Genomic DNA, 21,754 nt, shown 5'->3' with positions numbered 1-21,754 from the left:
CAAAGCACGGGGACCCAAAACTTCATGTGTCTAGGAGAATGCTTTCAATTTCATCCAGAAATGAGCAAATCACCCAGCCTTCTGTGCTCAGGCAAGCCTGCCTGAAGCACAGGAGGAGCACTAAGGCCTCAACTTTAAGCCTTCACTACTACCCACTCCACATCACAACATGCTGTCTCCAAAGGCTGCCCCAACCTTCTCTGCTTTTAAAGTTGTCATCTCAGGGGACTCTCAGCTTCAAAGCCATTCGACCTCTAAGACACTGCTTCCGTTAAATGGGCAGTAAGTAGGACCTTTGTGCATGCCAGGCTCCAGCTTCACATTTACAGAAAAAATAATGACGACATGGAGAACAAACACAGAAAAAACCCAGGATGCTTCAGAGTGGACAGGTATGACTCGGTTCACTCATTCAGAAGCAGATAGAAATTAAGTTAAACCCTACCAGCTACTATTTTGTAGCAAATGTACTTTCAATACACAAGTTCACAATTCCTAGAAAATCTGCTTCTAAAAGAAGTCTAGGGGCAAGAGGCTAATTCTTAACTGTTCATATAGTTGGGAAAAGTGTGTAGACTATTCCTTCCATCATAAGGAAGTCTCCTTGGGCCTAGAGTCCTTGCTATTCCAACAGTGTCTAGAAGTTTCATTTAACCACTCAGTGAAGAGGAGGTGTTGCAGCCCTGTCTTGGCTGTCTGCCACACTTAACTTTGGCTCAGAAAGCCAGTGACTTGGTTCTGGAAGCCTCTCTCTACCCACTTTGCTTCCGACTCACCAAGCACTCCTCCCCGCAAGCAGCTCCTTGTTAGAGTGGACCCATCTTCTCAAGAAAACTCAGCGACAACAAGCTGCCCCCTTCAGGCCTTTCGTGATAAATTCACTTCATAGACTCCCTCTGTGGAGACAAAATCCTTGTCTCTTCTTGTTTCATCCTCAGGACCATTTCTTCTTCCTCTCTCTGTGGTGATTTGATTGTGGCTTGAAACAGAACAGAACCAGAAGAGAGGGAACACTAAATAAAAAAGAGGGAATTGTTGTAATTTGGCCCCTCAAAAATTGTGTGTGTGTGTGTGTGTGTGTGTGTGCGCGCGCGCGCACGCACACACACACACACACACACACACACACACACACACACACACACACTGGGGATAAACCCAGGAGCATATAAATGCCAGGCAAACTCTCAACCACTATGCTGCCCCCTCCACTGCCTGAAACAGCATTTACTGAGTAAAGATTTAGCATAAGCCTGACACTTTGTATCCTTTGGACCCTTTGTTCTTCATTCTATACTTACAAGACTATTGATCCTCCATTTTCAGATACAGAAACTAGAGCTCAGGCTGCTCAAGAAACTTCCCTCAGGGCACATCAGACGCATGGTGGATAGGGACTCAAGTTTCGCTCACACATCAGAGAATCCCCCGGGGAGGGCTGGCTCATGTACACATGCAGGCAGACTGTGTACAATTAAGGAAACTCACCACCTCACCCCCACCCGCTTGTGAGCTCAGTGGAGCCCTGGCTCTGCCAAGGGGCAGCCAAGTGGGAAGCAGTTGAAATGGGATTGAGCTGTCAATCATACCTGATCTACACCCAGAGGACAAGCTGAAATGTGTTGGGACTTGCGACTGGGGAAAGTGCTATAGTGGTTGCTCTAGACTACAGGGAAGGTCAACACAGGCCTCCTCTACTCACTGTTGCCTTTCCTACATGGAGGGAAGAATCTGAGGAAGCCACCCACCCTATCATGCACTCAACCTCTCAGCCCAAGGCCTGGAAGAGCTGGAGAGAGAGAGATTGTCTCCTTCCAATGTTCTGTTTCTCAGGTAGGGCTAGTTAAATATGACTTGCTTATACTGGAAAAGAATAGGTTCAAAGCTGGCCTTATTCATTCTGATTTGCCTAGTTTTGCCTAGGAACACATTATTATTTCTGCCTTCGTTGGAGTGTTTAGTACAATGAAATCAACTTACTAGGAAATAAAAGTGTAACCATTTTATAGCTGGTTATGCTGGAATTAAAAGTGGCATACTAAATGTCAAGAAGGTAGCATGTGTCTCTGTTCATCAACTGCATCAAACTGCATCAAACCTCTCTCCTGTGAGAACCAGACAGCATGTGATTTATGACCAAACAGCCTAATTCAGAAAAAAATTACATTAGACTTCATGAAATCTATGAGCATTGACGCTTTTCTGGGAAAACCATAATCTAAAACAAACCTTCCCCAGAAATTAATGAGAACAACGGAGCAACTAGACCTGCACTGACATTAGTTTTGTTTTCATCCTAAATTTTCTCACTGCAGAAGTGGGTCTGGGTGACTTTTGCCTGGGCTTAGCCTAGGGGATACACAGCCAGCTTCCCAGCCTCACAGCCCTCCAGCCGTCAATGATGAGCCAGCTTGACTTGCTGACTCTAATCCATCCTATCAACATAGGGACTCTATGCATCCAACTGACACCTATTTTGAAAAAAAAGACTACTGGGGGCTGAAGAGGTACCTCAGTTGGTAAAGTGGTTGACTTGTAAGGACAAGGCTCTGGGTGCCATCATCAGAAACCATGCTTAAGGAAAGAAAAAGAAGAGGAGGAATGGGCATGGTGGTGCCCTGGGGTGGCAGAGATAGGCAGATCTCCAAGTCCAGCCATTCTACCCTATTTGTCCAGTTCCAGGCCAGTGAGAGACTTTGTCTCAAAAAACAAAGTGGACAGTACCTAAGCACAACACCTAATGTTGTCCTCTGACCTACACACAGAAACAAAGAGAGAGAGAGAGAGAGAGAGACCCTTGAGCATGCATATACACGCATACATAATACATACATACATACATACATACATACATACATACATACATATATATATACACATACATACAAAAATAGATAAATAATAATAACTACAGGAAGTAAATGGGCTTCTCTAACCTTCTTCCATCTCCCACAGTGTTGACCACTGGCTTGGATCTCCTTGACCTGAGTGAACCTGTCTCTCAAACCCAAGCCAAAGCCAAGAAATCTGAGTCCTCATCAAAGACCTCATCCCTCAAGAAGAAAGCTGATGGCTCTGACCTCATCAGTGCAGAGGCTGAGCAGAGGGCCCAGGCACTCCGGGGCCCAGAGACGTCATCTTTAGACTTAGGTAAGGTTTGCAGCAGCTATGGCTTACCCTGGTCTTGTTGGTACTGATATGACAGTCAAGTTCAAGATGACTTTCAAACAGTGAACATGGGAGTGGGGATGATAAAGTTCTGGGGAGCTGGGAAGGGTGTGTGGCTGAGTGGCCATGGGAGCTCAGCTTCATAAACTGATGTTGATTTATTCATGTATGCGTTCCTCCCAATGGGCTGAGCTTGTGATGGATGTCAGGCCTCTCTCTAAGGCCCAGGAGCTGAAACTACAGAAAAACATGGACCTTGTTCTCTAGGAATTCTCAATTTAGAACAAGAGAGAAACAAGGGGGACAATTAAGTTCATCAGAGGACTTGGGGACATCCAGAAAAAACAGTCCTGAGATAATGTCCAGTATGATGGTGATAGCTGTTAATACCCTTCACTGTTGGCTTGCCATAGCCAGGAACGACGCTGCATCGCTCACATGATTTATCTCATTATTACAACTCTGAAATATGTGACTACTGGGTTTAAAATTTAACTTGTCCAAGATCTTAGAGCTAGTAAAAGAAAGAGCTGGGAACGCACACCTGGCCTTAGCCAACTTCCAAGCTCAACTTTTATCTACATACTCTATGTTCCCCCTAAGAAAGGACAGTTAACTCGTCAGTTCATGCAAACAGGTAAATCAAGCGAATATGCCTCTGTGTGTGTGTGTGTGTGTGTGTGTGTGTGTGTGTGTGGTGTGTGGGTGTGTGTGTGTGTGTGGGTGTGTGTGTGCCTGTGTATGCACAGATGTGTGTTTGTGCATGTGCATATAAATGCATAAATACATATAAATTCATAAAACTAGCTTTTGAAATTAATTTTACTTGAGTGCTTTAACTGTAAAAGCAATCCAGTTTATCTTAATAAGCCTTGTTTTCTTTAGCTGCATATGTTTTAATTCACTTTCATGCATGCATCCTTAAGAAGATAAATGTTGGCCTTGCAAGCATGGATTGAGTATAGTTTGCCTGGGATCTCAGTCCTAATCAATCTCTTTTCTGTGTGCACCTTCATGCTTGGCCTTGGGCTTTCTCTTTCACTTTCTTCTTCCTTAGTAGACATTCAAACACAACTGGAAAAATGGGAAGATGTCAAGTTTCACAGTGACCGAACAAGCAAGGGGCATCTCATGGCTGAAAGGAAGTCATGCTCTTCTAGAACCGGGTCCAAAGAGCTCCTGTGGTAAGATGTCCCGATTCCAAAGACCACCGGGGAGCAGAGTACTGGCTCTCCTGCCTTGCCTCGGCTTGCTTTTCTATACAACCCAGGACTGTCTTCCTGTGGATGGCACTGCCCACGGTGGGTCCTCTCACATTAACCATTAATCAAGAAAATATCCCACAGAAACCCCATAGGCTAATCTGATAGAGGCAATTCCTCAACTGAGGGCCCCTTTGCCCAGGTGACTCTAGTTTGTGTCAAGTTGAGGAAAACTAACCAGAACACCATGTTTTTAAAGATTTGGAAAGGGCAGCCTCCTGTTTCTGTCTTCTCTGCCCTCATACGTATCTCCGTATCATAACAATCTGGATGCATAGAGATCTACCTTATGAACTGCTCCAATAAGAACAGAACTCTTATTTTTTATAAATGTGGAATTTCCTATATGAAAAATGGCATCATGTTTCTTTCCTTTTTGCCTGTGGCTCATCTTGATTCTAAATTAAAGGGAAAACAAAGTTCTATCTAGCAGGTAGTCCGGAACTGTTTGAATTCAGGAAGTGGCAATATTAAGGAAACTTACAGAAGTTGACTTCTGTCTGAATTCTGCCCAGAGCCTGGTTCCTGGCGGGGTGTGTGGCCATGTTTGTTCTTGCTGAGCACAAATGTCCTCAATGTCTCATTGCAGGTCCTCAGAACACAGATCTCAGCCGGAGCTGAGTGCTGGGAAAAGTGCCCTCAACTCCGAGTCGGCTTCCGAGTTGGAACTTGTGGCTCCAGCACAGGTAACAAAAGCAAATCTTAGGAAACCCGTATGCTCCAGCAGGAACTGAATCGTAAATATTTTATTTAAATTTTGCACAGAAAGTTTGAAGTGTTTTTCCAAACTTTGCATTGCAAAATGTGTTCTCACTCCATAGCTGTCTTGGTGCTTAGAATAACTGATTGTATATGCTTCCATGTATTTGGCTGGAAAACGTGGTAATGAATTCACTGTGTACTTAGCACATTTTTCTTGTGCTGCCATTGACTGTCCCATTATTTGGCAATACAAAAATCTGTTCGAGTCCAGTATTAGCACTACTTATGTAACAGAACCCAAAGAAGAGGAAATTACACCCTGAGTGTTCATTCACATCTGAGCCCTGTAGAGTAAGAGACTATACCTAGTATTCTGTCACATTAAAATAAATTTTATGCCAAGGATTATATTATTCCAGCACTAGCAGTAATGGTAGCCACAATAAGAGCTACTACTGTGAGTGCCCAGTAGGGAGCACCACATAGAGTTACTGTATGCTTTTTGTATGTGTTACATCTAATACTCAGTAATCCTGTGCATAACTGTAAGTTGTGTTATAAAGACACTACTCACAGGAGCCAGTAAGTCTCAGTAAAGTCAACCATGTCTCAGTAGGGTACAAGGGCAGGAAGAAGTAGGATGTGACTCCAATCTGGCTGTCCACTGGTAGGCCCTGGACTCTTCAACAGGATTCATTATAGCTGTTTACCTCTCCTACAGTTCTGAAGGAAGCAATGGCCGTCTCTGTCTCTGTGTCCCTTGGATATGTTTTAAGGCCTTGCCCTTCAACCACAAAGACCTCCTAAGAACTGTGTGTGCATACCCCTGCCTTCTACAATCCAGCTACAGTGAGATATGATATGATATGATATGATATGATATGATATGATGACATGACATGACATGATATGATATGAGGAAGTGAGCAGAGGACATGTTCTTGAATTTGCCACATCACACATTGTGGCCCACAGGGTGAAGACAGATCTGAAGTGAAGTAAGGGGTAACTGGGGCTGAGCACTAACCCAGTAGTAAGAGCACACACCTTTCTTACAGAGGACCTTAGTTCCCAGGATCCATGCTGGGCAGCTCACAACATCCTGTAAGACCTTCTCTAGGGGATTCAACTCCCTCTTCTGGCTCCACAGGCACCCACACACACATGCACATCTACACATAAATAAAAATAAAATAAATATTTTCAAAATAAAAGGATAATTATGATAGCAGTAGGTATTGTTGTTGACTACAAGAGTTTCTAATGCGAGTCAGCTGATTTGGTCCTGACAAAAGGCAGAACTAGGTAAGCTCTGCCTCTGCCCAATGGTACAGACAGGAAACAGTGAAATGAAGAAAGTTATCTGTGGACCCACACTAGAAAGTGGAAGAGAGAAGAACCCAGAAATCTAATGATGATGGGGCTCTGGAACTTCCTATGTCACCAGCATCCTCTCTACACATTTATCACCCTCAGCAGAAAGAATATGGCTGTTTCCAGACCACAGCTAGATAGCCAGTCATCTCCCTTCCTCAACACATCACTCCACAGACTTTAATGAATTGCAGATGTAGCATGAAAAATGGATTTTTGGTGCTCATTATAAATGTATCTTCTTAAGAGAAAAATGACAGCATCCATTAGGAAAGCAGTATTCATAAGTGCATGAGTGTGCTGCACTCAGCCTGAGTAATTGGTATTGCTTCAGGTCTCATCTGCTGCCGTCTGTGGAACAGAGGAATTTAGTGACAAAGCATTTGTTTTGAAGCAGGGAGAGACTTGGCACAGGTGGGCCATTCTACAACATGCTGGGCCAGAGGAACAGCTGGGGCCCCCAGTTGCCATAGAAACCCACAATGCATTTATCTTACTTTCCCAATGACTACTAGTCTCCTGCTGGTCTGTTAATTCCATCCCACCACAGTGTCCTGCTTACCCTAAGCAAACACACTTTGTAAAATGGTTTTGAGCTTCCTCATGTTATCTTCCAAAAAACACCTTCCACTGTGCACTGAGAGTTCTCTGTCCAGGTGAATCTCAAAGAGTGCTCTGAGATATTGACTCATCTGTAAGGGAGTTACTCCTCTGTTACGTTTTTTAGACACTACATGTTTACTTATCAAGACTTGCCTAAAAAAACAAACAAAAAAAAAAGTCATACTCTTCTAGTTTTAATTCCAATTCAAAGGAAATTAGAAAAAGCTCACGAAATGCAGGCTTACTAATATACCTGAAATACAGAGTAATAAAAACAAAGCAAGAAGAGAGAATAGACAGCCATTAATGAAAACAAGGAGAGATTGCTGGGAGATGGCTCAACTCATCAAAGCCCTTGTTTTGTAAGCAGGAGAACCTGAGTTCCATTTGGGGAAAAAAAACTGGGCCTGATGGCTCACACTTACAATCCCAGGCCAGGAGAGGTTGAAACAGGAGGATCCCTGAGGCTCACTGGGCAGTTGGCCTAGGCTAACTGACAAGTAGCAAGCCAATGAGAGAATGTGCCTCAAATTATAAGGTGGGTGGATCTTGAGGGAGAACACTCAAGGTGGACCTCTGGCCTTCACGTGTGCACACACACACACACACACACACACACACACACACACACAACGTTTACACTGTTAGAAACACTGCTCACCACTGCATGGCCTCTTTGTGTAGCTACAGTAGAATTAATTATAAGGAAGATAGAACAACATCTCATATAAAGACTGGCTCACAAATCATTCAAGCCATTTGACTCACCAGACCCTGCTCCATGCTCACCCAGATAGTTCACAGGAAAACCAGGAAAATGGTTTCCTCTCTCTCAAACCAACATAAATTATGCTAGGCAGTGACTCAGCAGGTGGGGAGCTATTTACAAAACCTCACTTAAAAATTGTATTTCAGAATCACAAAGGAAATGGGAACACATAATATGAAAACTTACATTTTCTCTTCAAGATGGGGAAGAAAGAAAGTATGGTTTAGTCTCAAATGGTGCTTTGAATACAAAACTCAGAGAAGCAAGTGATTAAAATGAGTTACATAATCACTGTGTACTTAAGAACACATTCTTGACGCTTAACACAAACCATGAAATTGCCATTCTATAAACTTAACTGTTTAAAGAGATCATACTGTCTGAAAAATTATTTTAAGAAAACATTTGAAGGACTGAAGAAAATACAAAAGGAAAGGCTGCAAAATTCACTTTTCCCATCTTGGGAAAGGTATCGCTGGGTGAGGCAAAGGGAGAGAACGTAGCTTCTTCTGCAGACATGGTCCAGACATCTCCTTCCCCATTTGCACACCAGAAGTTCCACCACAGGCTCAAGCCTCAGATTCACTAGCATGAGCTGCAGCAGGCACTCCAGATGCAGGTCATGGTCACGTGACTTGCAGATGACCAACTCCAGCCGAGCAGAGCTTTTCCATGGCTCATCACTGCCCTTCAGCCCACCTTAAACTTAGGTTTTCATATTATCTCCATTTCACATTAAAAAATAAAAGCTATTTCCCCAAAGTTGCACATCTAAGCAGGAGAAAAATCAGGAATCAAGTCATACCCACTACAATCTGTGGAGCCCTTGTTCTTAACCACAGAAGATCCCCTGGATCTGCCACCATGTGCTGCTTACCTGAGAGAACTCATAAGCCATTGTTCCTCTTAATATCTAAAAGCTGGGTTATTATTTAATTCTGTTGGGTTAACAAGAGTTGAACAATGTTCAAGAATGTCCATTACTTTCTTGCAAAAACTTCATAAGACAATTAGAATTTTCATACAATTTGTTCTATATACAATTAATTCTCCTCCCAAATTCATCACTTTGCTTTTAGAAAAGCTGTTGGCTTCCAACTCAGTTCAATGAACATGCTTCAGTGTCTGCTGTCCTTACAGACATAAGGGAGGCAGTTAGTGGGATACATGGGTTAGGTTATAAGATACATTTAGAGGAATCCAAGTTGTCATACCACAGAGATCCTGCACACTTATGTTATTGAAGGTTTACTCACTGTAGCCAAGTTACAGACTCACCTGGATCTCCATAGCACAAATGAGCAAGTGTGGCACACATATACCACAGAGTGTTATTAAGCCACTAAGGAAAGGGAAAATATGTCATTTCAGGAAAAGCAAAAGAACTGAAAGTCATGATGTTAAATGAAATAAGCCAGACTCAGAAAGACACATCTCATGTATTTTTCTCTCATGTGCAGAATCCAGAACTTAAAGTTTGAAAGAAGATGTGGAACTCTTTGAGAAGATAAAGGAGGCTAGTGTTGTGTGGGAGGTGAGAGATAGGAGCAAACAGTAGGAGAGGAAATGAAATCAGGTGGTCTAGGCCCTGAAGAGATGCTCACCAGGTAAAAGTGTACACTGTTCTCAAAGAGGATTTACTTTGTCTCCAGCACCCATCTTGAGAGGCTCACTACCTGTAACTCCAGCTGTAGGCCTCTGGACTCCGTAGACACCTTCATTCATGCTTTGTGTGTGCACGCACACACTCATGCACACACCACTTAAAATTAAAATCTTTTAAAAATGTACACTATACACATGTATAAATAGGAATGTCCACTGGAGCTCTGGTCAGGGCCCAGCAGCAGGGTGGTGATGAGCTGGGATGGTGTGGGTTGTGGGTAGGGATTTGGGAAGCAGAAACTCAGGAGTGGGACAGTTTAGCTACCAGACAGGTCACTCATCTGTTCTGACTGGTGTATTGTAGTTGATTTTTTTTTAACTCTTTGGGATCCCATCACCCAGCTCCCAAATAAATACATAGAGACTTATTCTTACTTATAAATGCCTGGCCTTAGCCTGGCTTGTTTCTAGCCAGCTTTTCTCGACTTAAATTATCCTGTGTACCTTTTGCCACATGAAAAAAATGCAACACATCTTTGCATCATTAAACAAATATTCCACAGCATAAACAAATGTAAGGCATCTTCAACTAATATTCCACAACAGTGTAGCCTGCACCCTGGAAGTCTGCTGAGGTTGGAGGCAGGGCTGGGCAGTGAGCTGGAATGAGTTCCTGAGTGGCAGAATGAAGCCCACTCTTTTGTACAATGAATATACACTGATAAAAGAGATTAGGCACGTACTCAAAGAAGCATTTGTCCTCTATGTCTCTAGAAAATAATTCAACTCAATGCTCTTTAAATACTCATTATTCTGTCTGTTGGAGGACAGTCCAGGAGTTCTATCTAATCTTTTCCCTCTTGATGCCACACAACAACAGGCTACCAATGGGGAAGGAAGGAAGCAAAGATGGGAAAGAACAAAGAAGTAAAGAAAAAGGGAAAGAAATCTGAAACACCATTTTCAACATCAGAAATCAGCACAGTGGGAAATTCTCAACAGGCATTTGTCACATAAATAAATCAGAGACCCTAACAAAAGGGGGAAACAATACCAGATTTAACAACAGAAGTAGACTCTCATGGACAATTAAAACAAAAACACATGTACTTTTCTCTAGATCATTTTTACATGGTTTCAATGGTGGTTTCTTAGTGTGTTTGGGAATATGCTGGCCACCTCTTTTCAAAATCAGCACTTTCTTGCCTTAATGTTCAGCATAGACTTCATAGCAGAGTGGATCTGGTGACCATGTGCTGCCACACTCTGAGGAAAGGAATTTTCCTTTACACATGATACATGCACCGTGCATGACAAATGTCTATTGACTAAGAATCAAAAACTCTTGATCATTTCAGTGAGACTTGTGTTTAAAAGGTCTAAGAATCCAAGCTGTGTCCATCAACTATCAAACAAAAGTACTGTAAACACAAAACTTTTAGTGGAGGCACTATCCAAGTGGTATTTGTGTTATGGGAATAATACTTCTCAATTCCTACTGGGACTCTGTGAGTAAATTTAGACTCTACAGATGAGAATTTAAGAATTCAGTAATTTAAGGTGTCTCGCTGGCAATCAACTAGGAATTGGCTTTAGACAGCCTGACTTCAGAGACTGCCTTTAGCACTCAAGGTCAAAAAGTCATCGTATTCTTTTCTAAAGTGAGCACATTCATTTTCCTTCTCCATTTTAACAGTGTTCCAGTTTTATTTCTGCTCTTATGGTAAAATACCCCACAATAAGCAACTTTGTGGAGAAGGTGATTTATTTGCTTTACAGTTCCTAGTTGTGGTCCATTGTTGAGGGAAGTCAGACAGGAACTTGATGCAGCTAGCCACATCATATCCACAGTCAGGATCAGAGAGAACAGAATAAATGCATCCTTCCTTGCCCACATGCTTGCTAGCAGCTAGCTTTCTGTTCTCATACTGTTCTGGGACCCCTACCTAGGCAGTAATGCTGCCCATAATTGGGCTGGGTCTTTTTACATCATTTAATATAGTCAAAATAATCCCCTAGAGTCTACAAGCCAACCTGATATAGATAATTCCTCAGTAGATTCTTCTTTCCAAATGTCTTAGTTGTTTTTAGTTGGTTGGTTGGTTGGTTGGTTGGTTGGTTGGTTGGTTGGTTAGTTGGTTGGTTGGTTGGTTGGTTGGTTGGTTGGTTGGTTTTGTTTTGTTTTGGTTTTTGTCAACCTGACATAAGCTAGAATTACCTGAGAAGAGAAACATCAGTTGGGAAATGCTTCCATCATATTGCCTGTAGGCAAATCTTTAGAGTACTTTCTTGATTAATGATTGATGTAGGAGCACCCAGCCCACTGTGGGCTGTGCCACCCTTAAGCAGGTAGTTTTAACTTGTATGAGAAAGCAGGCTGAGCAAATAAAAGAGATCAAGCCAATAAGCAGTGTTCCTCCTTGGCTTCTACTTCAGTTCCTGCCTCCAGGTCCCTGCCTTGAGTTCCTGTCCTGGCTTCCATCAATGATGGGAGTGTGACCTGAGAGTCTTAGTATGAAATAGGCCCTTTCCTCCCCAAGTTACTTTTTGCTCATGGTATCTCAACAAAGAAAGAAAAGAGTAACTAAGACACCAGGTGATTCCAAGTTGTGTCAAGTTGACGATAAATCCCAACATACATAGCACACATTTATGAACTTGAGATTTACCCACATACACATAATACACATGTGGATCTGGGATTCTCTTTCTGGGTCCCAAGCTGGCATTCTGGGCAGCACCTGAGGCTTTGTGGAGATGCAGATTTGAGGATCCTTGCCAGATTTACTGAATCAGAGACTCTGGGGTAGGGACCCAGTGACCCGAATTTTAAAAAACCTTCTGGGTATTTCAGTGCTCACTCACATTTGAGAATGACAGTTACACAAACGGTGAGGTTAAGATGGCTTTCGCTTAAACTGATGGGTGCAATTGATTTGTTTATCATGCCTCTATCAAAGTGCCACACAATACCAACAATCCACAAGCGCTGACATATTTTCCCAAGTTACAGGTTTTTCTTACGATAAAATTAGATATTTTTTAATGTCTTGACTTCAAGGAAGGCTATTTTAGCCATATGTCTTATCGTCTATATGTCGTGCTCAGTTCCTTCTACTTTTTTTTTTTTAATTTTATGTATGTGAGTGTTTTGCCTGCATGTATGTATATGTGTCACATCTGTGCCTTGTGCCCAAGAAAGTCAGAAGAGGGTGTCACATCCCCTGGAACTGGAGTTATAGATCCCTATGAGCCATCAGGTGGGTGCTGGGAACAGAACCTGGGTCCTCAGAAAGAAAAACAAAAGCTCTTAACCATTGAGCCTTCTCTCAGGCCCATATGCTCAGTTCTTGACTAGCATGTTTCAGTACATCACAAAAGCATGGAAAAGTATCAAAATTTTCAGCTGCATATCAACTGCTATTTATATTCCATAACATTTAACTTATGCTTCCTTGTGCCAAAAACTTTAAAAATGGTGAGTTAGATAACACTTATCTTAGTAATAACCTAAAGCTTGTCAAATGATGTGAGAAATGGAGTATCCCTAAATAGTAATTGTAGCATCAGTAAGGCTTTATCTGTGCTTGGTGTGTTAAGTGGGAAAGAAGAGCTAACCTGGAAGCCTGGACTCCTGATACATGATGCCCTTTGTAGCCTGTGATTCATAACGCAGCTGAGACATTAATAGAGACAGACACCAGGGACGCTAATAGAGTCCTGTTAGGTCAAGCTTCCCAGCAAAACAAGGCCTGTTTAACCAGTGCCAAGTGCCTGGTGATTAGACACTGCCTCAGACAATAATCTTAGAGCTTCTTTTTATTTTTCTAATGCCACTCATTCATGATACCTAAGATGCACCAAATGTATCCCTTTACTCTTACAGCTTATTTAACCAATAAAAGTATATGTTTATTACATAGAATGTTTTGAAATATATGTGGCTTAACCTGATTACTATATACATTACCTCACACCCTTTGGTTTTTTTTGTTTTTTTTTTTTTTTGAAAGAACACCTAAAATTATCACAGTGCTTCTCAAGGACACAATGCATTGTTAGCTATAGTCACCAAATTCTACCCTAGATTTCTGGATGAAGTTTTCTATCCTTTGACCAACAGAGTGCCACCCTTCCCCCAGCTCCAGTCCTGGCTGCCACCATCCTCTGTCCTTCTGAGAGGTCAGCTGGTTTAGACAGCACATTGCAGTTTGAATATGATATCTGACATTCTGTGCTGGGTTTATTTCACGTCTTGGGGATAATCTCCATTTCCAGCAAGTCACAAACGAACTTACTTCCTGAAGACTTCAGTGTTCCACAGTGCGTGCATGTTAAGCCATCATCTGATAGGCAGCCTTTTCCATTTCTTCTCTCCTGTACCTAATGCCACATTGATGAGTGCGGAGGCCTTGTGACACAATGGCCTCATTTCCTTGGCCTCATATGGTAGGTTTAGTTTTGATTTTCTGAGGGCACTCCATACTGTTTCACAATAATACAAATTTACCTTCCTACCATAAGCACCTACTTTTTCCTTCATCTTCTCCAACATTCTTTTGACCCTTTTGGCAATAGCTTAATCTACTTGAAGTCATGCTGACTGTGGCTTTCACTGTTATTTCCTCTCTGTTTAATTGAAGAGACTAATTTTTTATAAGCCTTCAGTAACTAGCATTTCTTCTCCCAGGAACTTTCTCCTCAGGGTCTTTGGCCATTTTCCACAGAGCTATGTTTTCTTGCTAGTCACTCCTGGGTATTGCTTATGTTCCCAAAACTGGTCATCTGAGAAGAGGAAACCTCAGCTGAGCAATTACCTCCATCAGATTGGCTTGTAGGCACACCTGTAAAACATTTTCAAGATTAATGATTGGTGTGGGAGGGTCCAGCCCACTATGGGTAGTGCCATCTCTTGGCATATGGTCATGAGTTGTATAAGAAAGCAGGCTGAGCAAGCCAGAAAGGAGTGTTCCTCCATGGCCCCTGCTTCAGTTCCTGCCTCTAGGTTCCTGCCTTCAGTTCCTGCCCTAGCTCCCCTTGGTGATGGACTGAAACCTGTAAGATGTAAGGGACCCTTTCCTCCCTAGGTTGGTTTTAGACAGTGTTTTATCAGAGCAACCAGAAGCCAACTAGGACCTGGTCTTTTCTCATGCAGTACAATTCAGTGTTTTAAAATATTTACATATGGATAACAATGGGTTTTAAGGAGTTACCTTGAGTCTATAGACTTCTGTATGTATGGACATTTCACAATCATTATTCTTCCAAATAACTGAAAAACAGTCATTTAATGTGTCTAACATTTTAAAGAATTGTTTTAACTTATCAGTGAAGGAACCAGCAGAAAGATGAAGGAGTTGCCACCACAAGCAAGGCAGTCCTGAGCTAAGCTCCCAAAGCTGCTTCGGAAATAAACGTCAGACAATTCACCAAGTTACACAAGGCTACTTAGCCTTCTGGAACTCATTCTGTAGACTAGGCTAGCCTCAAACTGGAGACCCACCTGTCTCTGCCTCCCAAGTACTAGGATTAAAGGCATGTGCCACCACGACCTAGCTTATTTGTTTATTTTTAAGTGTGTGTGTGTGTGATTGGTGTGTGTGTGTGTGTGTGTGTGTGTGTGTGTGTGTGTGTATTTGCATGCCTGTATGTGCACATGAGTACAGGTGCCTACAGATGCCAGAGATGACAAACCTCCCTGGAATGGGAATTTAGGCTGTTCTGAACTGCTTGATGAGGGACTCTGGGAATCAAACTCAAGTTTTCTGTAAGAGCAGTGTGTTCTACTATTTCCTGAGACTTCTCTCCAGCACTTGTATTTGTATATCCTTATTAATAAAATACATTGTACCCCAAGAGTGTTGTATGAGAATAGTAGTGAATGGAGTCTTCAAAAAAGATAAATTTCCATAGCCCTAGAACCTGTGAATATTGCCATGCACAGGGAAGACAGGGCTCAGTGGGCGATCTGATTGCATTCCAGGCAGCTTATAAGAATGAAACAGAAAGGGAAAGGGCTGAGAGAAAAGAGCCATCATGACCATAACCCACCTGAAGCGCCCGCTTACAGGAAGGAGCAGGCAGCAGACCTCCCCAGAGGGTGCAGAGAGAGCAAGCCCACCACCACTGTGGCTATGAACCTCTAGCCTCCAGAACATCAGGTTGTGAAAACACATTTTTGGCTGCCCTAGAACACTAATACAGAGCCAAGCAGACTTGCTAGAAAATTCTCTAGTATAGTAGGAAGAAATCAAGCAATTCTAGCTTGCCTTTCATAAGAAGTACTGGATTTCTTCTCAGCCTCCTGGACAGTGATTGGGAAACTGTGCTCTACCACAACGGCTCAGAGTTCATGCCGGGCCTGAGACTATTACACAAGAATCCATATGTAGACACACATTCATCTGAAGCGATCCTAGATTGGTTGACTTGCTGCCTGAAAAATACTTTGAAAACTCTTTTCAAGGCACTAAGGAGATGGCTCAGTGAAATGATTGCTGAGTTCAGTCCCCAGCACTTACGTGAAAAGTCAGGCCTGGTGGTGCACACTTGTAATCCTAGCACTGGGGACAAGGAGAGAGGGACATCCACTGGCCAGAAAGAGTAGGCAGTAAGAGAGTCTACCTCAAACAATAAAATGGATAACGCCCAAGGAATGTGTACTCTGCGTGCACACACAAAACACATATACAAGACACACACACACACACACACACACACACATACACACACATACTCACCTGGTATGCACATACACATGGAATCCTTTGGAACTCTAGGGAGCAAGGTGAGAAAAAGAAAACTGCTTCTGTTTTTGTGCCCCATGATACCAGTAATACATCACCTGTTTGGTTTATTTCAGGCTCGGCTCACCAAAGAGCACCGCTGGGGGAGTGCTCTGCTCTCCAGGAACCATTCCTTAGAAGAGGAGTTTGAAAGAGCAAAAGCAGCGGTAGAGGTAACTCTTAAAACAAGAACTCTGCATTTCAAGTTTCTGAGGGTGGCATTCAAAAAAACTCAAACTACAGAGAGATCCAGATGAAATGGAGCTGTGGGCATGAGAAAAGCAGGAGGATAGTTGTTGAGATGAGAGTGTGGCCAGAGAACCTTTGATTACCCACCAGGATGACAGGACGTGTCTGTGCTTCTACGGGTTCTGTGATCAGTTGGTCTGAAGCCCGAATCAGAAAGCACTCCGAGGCTAGCGTGGGTTCCATGGCTTTGTCCAGTGGAAACTCATCTTAACCAGCAACATTAAGCCTTAGTACTAAGTGTCCAAACATTGTTAGTGAGTGGGAAAAATATTTAAACACTAATTTCTAACTATTTAGTTTTCTAGTAGAAAGAGAGGGGAGAGAGAAGGAAGGCCAAAGGAAAGAAGAAACAGACAAAAAGCAGTTCTTGCAGGTTCTTTTACCGGGTTCCCTTCTGGCAGAACTGGCAGGGTGGCTCGCGGAAGTTGGGTGCTGATCGCAGCCCCCATACACTGCTCTTTGAGCATGGAGCTTTTTTCCCAGACTTGAGCATGATCCCATTAATACCTCTGTTGCCACTGGTGACTTCAATCTCGAAACTGCAGGCACTCTTGGAATATGCCTCACTTATGCAGCCTTCTCACCCCTAGAGTTCAGATGAAATGATTATGTTAAGGGTGGTCTTCCAGTAACTCTATACCCAGGGTGCGGGAAAAGCCTATTTGCAATTTAATGTTACCAGGTTCTGTTCTGGGAAATCATCTCAGCCGTGATTCATAGCATTCAGAAACCCAGTAAGAGCACACTTTTATCTCCCCACGCCAAAATCGTTCAAATTCCCTCTTTAATTTTAAACTTCTCTAATTAAAAAAAAAAAAAAAAAAAAAAAAAAAAAAAAAAAGCTAATGAATATTTTAGTGTTCTGAGCAGGAGCCACTGATATAGTTAGTCAAGACCAGCTGTGTTCAATCAGGTTGCTCAAATGCATGGAGCCTGTAGCTTAAATTACCTTAAATGTAAGTTTTTCAGTTTTAAGAGCTAATTTAAATATATCTATTGAGCCCCTACTGTGTGTGGCACACAGCAGTAGCTCTCAAGCTGCTATTTAGATGCATAGAATCTTGGGTCAAGAAAGACATTAGCATTTGGTCTCATTTGTAATGAGAAAGATAATGAATTTAAACCCAAAAAACTCCATAGTGGAATTGATTGACAAGGAAAATGTACTTAAGTACATATTCATTGAATTGAATCTCAGTTTGGGTCATAATCTAAAAACCCCTCTATCCTACTAGGAAAATAATTTTTTTAACTCTTGACAAATTACTCCTATTTCTACCTGGACAAATACAAATAGGGGTAACCTCCCTCTTTTCAAGAAAACTCATTTCCATCTTGAAAGCTATTAATTATCTACAGGCTCTTTCTTATAATGAAAATGACACAACAGAAATTTTCCATGTTGCCTGGTGTTGACTTTCCTCACTTCTATCCACCTCTAAATGATACTCACCTCACCCCACCAAACTGTGTCTTCTACCTTCCCTGGCTCTTGGTTGTTATTCCAATGCATCTCTTGCAGCTACAGTACAACATCATGTCGGTAACCAGTCTAGACCTCAGTGCCCAACATCTTGGTTCTATATCACAGATCCCAGGAGTCTGAAGATTGCTTTAGTAGATTAATTTAACATACATTCCTGGCTGCCTACTACTGGCTGCTGAACTAAGAGCTAAAGGCAAAGGACCCAGCCTTAAACAACTACAAGACCATCACAGGGAGCAGAGGACCTTCTGCTGGAGTTTCATCTGTGAGATGAGGGCTTGGGCTTCTCCTTTCCCAAAACCTAAAAAATTCATGCCTTAAAATAAAAGGAGTGGTAGGGACAGGATTCCCAGCTAATCAGAAAAAATGAGTGACTTTCTTCAGCCTGGTGCTGAGAACCCTCCTTAAGGACTGAAAAGAGATGATGGTACCAGAGGGATGAAGGGGTGGGGTTGGGGGTATTTACACTAAGCTAATGTTAAATCGTGCCTATAAAACTTCATGCACCTGTGGACTTTTCAACTCCACACATCACTCTTTCTCAGAGTATTATCTATATTCACAGCAGAAGACACAACCTCACCCCTTCCTAGACTCCCCAGCTCCTAAAACTGTCACCTTGGAAGTGAGTTCAGTATTTGAATCTTGGAAGAATGCCCAAATTGCAGCAGAGCATGTGTGCCCAAATGTTCATAGTATTTATTCTTGGATGGCTGCAATGGGGTAAATTCTTCTGCTCTATTGTCTTATCTACATTTTTCTCTAGCCTGTCATATTGCTAACTGGAGGAAGTCTTACAGTGAGATGTAAGATTCCTAATTACATTTGTATTTAGTGTATTGTGCATGCACATGCACATGTGGAGGTCAGAGAACAGCTTGACAGAGTAGTTTGTTTCTCTCCTTCCACCATGTGGGACCTGAAATTGAACTCAGGTCATCAGGTTTGGTGGCAGGTTCCTTTACCCACTGAATCATCTCACTGGCCCCAGAACATAAGATTCTTAAAGGAAATCGAGGGTATCAGTTGGTGGAATGCCTGCCTTAGATTCAGGAGACCTTGGGTTCCATTTCCAGTACTGCATTAACCAAATGTGCTGGTACATACCCATAATTTCAACACTCACATGCTGGAGAAACTGGAACTCAAGATCCTCCTCAACTACATAGCACACTGGAGACTGTATAAGACCCAGTCTCAAGAGAAAAAAGTTCCTATAAGACTGATTGTGAATGAGGTCTGCCAGACTGGAAGAGGTTAGAGAGGATAATGGGAGATGTGAATACATTATACATAAGTATGAAATTGTCAAAAATAAAAGGTAAAGCAAAATAAATAAAAGGAAAATTGGCACTGCTGGTTGTTTCTTGAAAGGCCTTTCTAAATACCAGTAGGATCCAGATGAAGGGACCAGAATATGTGCCTCAGTGGTTAAGAGCATATACTGCACTTGTAGAGGACTGGAGTTCAGTTCCCAGCACCCACATTAGATAGCTCACAACTGCCTATAACTCCAGCTCCAGGGGATCTTATGCCCTCTTCTGGCCTCCACAAGCACCTGCACTTGCCTAAACATAGCGCCCACACAGACACACATGCATACACATAATTAAAAAATAAATCCAATGCCTTTTAACCTGATCCCTCTCCACCTGGTTCCTCACCTTCTGCTTCGTGTCTGTTGTCTGCCCTTCAGTCCCATCCTGACCTGAGCTCTAACACGCCAAGTTCATTATCCATGCCTCTACTTTGTATTTTCTGTGGGCGCATTCCTCTCCCAGGTCCTTCATGTTACTCACACTGTAGCTGAAGTGCCAGTCCCCTAGAAGAGCCCATGTAAATCCCATTGACTGTTACATTGCCAGGGATATTCCTGCTTTGCACTCATCACTGGGTCTGTCCTATACAGTTTTGGCTGTTACATACCTTTTTTATATAAAGTGTGGCTTCCATGAGAGATGAAGCTTTCTCTTATATTTGTCTATGTGAAATATAAATTTGCCCGGTGCTTCTTCATTGACTTGTGTCCATACTTATGGTAGTTTTCATTGTCAACTTAATACATCCTAGTCATCTGGGAACAGTGAACCTCAATTGAAGACTTGTCCAGATCAGATTGGCCTATAGCCATGTCTATAAGAGATTGTCTTGATTGGTGGTTGATATGAGAGGGCAGTACCATCCCTAGGCAGGTGAGTCTGTATAGTATAAGAAAGCTAGCTTATCATGAGACAAGGAGCAGACCAGCAACCAGCACTCCTCCTTGGTTTCTGCTTTAAGCTCCTACCTTGAGTCCCTGCCCTGACTTCCCTCAGTGATGGACTGGCAACTTAGAAACATAAGATGAAGTAAACACTTCTCTTCCTAAATTGTTCTAGTCACTTTGTTCATCCCAGCAACAGAAAGTAAACTAGAGCACAGTTCCCCAATATCTTCTGGAACAATTCTTGGTCCTTAGCATATGCTGAGTGAAGAGCTGGCTGTGTGTTGATCACTACATGGGTAATACTTCATTCTGTCTGTTTCTTGTTGTATATAAAGTGTCATATAACCTTCTACTGTAAGAGTAGCTTCATTTTGACACTGTTCCTACATGACTCACAGCCACTTAAGGACTATGATGAATTGTCCCCTGTGGTTGTCTCCACCTCAATAACACAGGAAGTGCTAACCAATCACTCCATAACATAGCACAGGCATATTTTATACTCACATTAGATAAGCTCACTTTTCCTTGTATTAAGACCTAAACCTGTGGTTTCGCTCATTTTTAAGATAAAATGCCCTATCACTAGAAGAAAAAAAAATACACTGAAAAACAGACACACATTTATAGCATATATAAACGACCTACAAGCCTGTTAATATTCAAAGGCTGGCGCTGTTTGAGGTCACCTTGAACTACTCCTTCTGGCAATGTTTCTTATGGGGGAGACTTTTTCCCTCCATCTCCCATCTTTCTACCGAAGAAAAAAGAAAAACGCAAATTCACTTCTATCTAAAGTATCATGATTTTCAAACAAAGAGCTGGTGTTTTTCTTTTAGGCTTAAAAAATATGTATGTTCTCCTTGTGAAAGGAAGAGTCTCTTCTTCAACGCTTCCTTCTGGATTTTCTCACAGCCATCCTCACAACTGCTGTCGGCTGCAGTGGGCATCTAGGATGGATGTACAGAGAGTCACAGGAAAGAGGTGCAGAGAAGGTGCCCCAGGGGCTCTGCCTGAAGGGAGGAGCAGAGTCCCTGGAGAGAGCTATTCTGCAACTGTGGAGGAGAGATAAGGTCACCTGGCAGTCAGCTCCCCTCAGCCATGAACCAAAAATACCTCCTTCATCACCATCGGCAGGTAGGGAGCAAGCAGGGCAACATCTGGTGTAGTGCTTAGCTGGTTAGGTGCCTCTTGCACTTTGAGAAACAATTAGAGTAGAAACAAATTCATCAAACATGTTTAGATGTGGGCAAAAGCACCAGAAAATTGAGCAGGATCATCCCTACCCTTAGGGAGGAACAGGGTGAAGAACCAAAGATCTGTCTGGGTTAGAGCTAGTCCAGGGCAGCTTATCCTAGGTCCTAGTTATTCACACAGCCATGCCCACACCAGTCTTGACCAGACCACACCTCACTCCCTGCTCTTGGTGCTGGTCAGAATCTAGGAAGCAACAAGGCCCACAGATGCTTTCCTGATAAATAAGTGAACAAATCCATAGTGTATCCCTCTCCTGGTTTTGGTGTCACTGGGCACCTCTTGCCTAGA

The 21,754-nt window shown here is 42.5% G+C and overlaps 1 protein-coding gene across 10 annotated transcripts in view; it reads left to right on the top strand.

The window, feature by feature from the left end:
- Pex5l (peroxisomal biogenesis factor 5 like) overlaps positions 1 to 21,754 on the top strand; it is a 203,980-nt gene that overhangs the window by 140,451 nt on the left and 41,775 nt on the right. For 7 of the 10 annotated variants that reach the window (XM_036189330.1, XM_036189329.1, XM_036189328.1 and 4 more), the window contains 4 exons: positions 2,956 to 3,150; positions 4,226 to 4,352; positions 5,020 to 5,116; positions 16,346 to 16,441. In XM_036189330.1, the coding sequence (XP_036045223.1) occupies positions 2,956 to 3,150; positions 4,226 to 4,352; positions 5,020 to 5,116; positions 16,346 to 16,441 (515 nt within the window). The remainder of the gene's footprint in view (positions 1 to 2,955; positions 3,151 to 4,225; positions 4,353 to 5,019; positions 5,117 to 16,345; positions 16,442 to 21,754) is intronic. The other 3 variants (XM_036189324.1, XM_036189334.1, XM_036189333.1) reach the window with 1 other exon arrangement.

Source organism: Onychomys torridus, chromosome 6, assembly GCF_903995425.1.
Source record: "Onychomys torridus chromosome 6, mOncTor1.1, whole genome shotgun sequence".
Lineage (NCBI taxonomy): Eukaryota > Metazoa > Chordata > Mammalia > Rodentia > Cricetidae > Onychomys > Onychomys torridus.
Note: the sequence above shows the minus strand (reverse complement) of the source record. Positions and strands in the feature narration are given on the sequence as shown.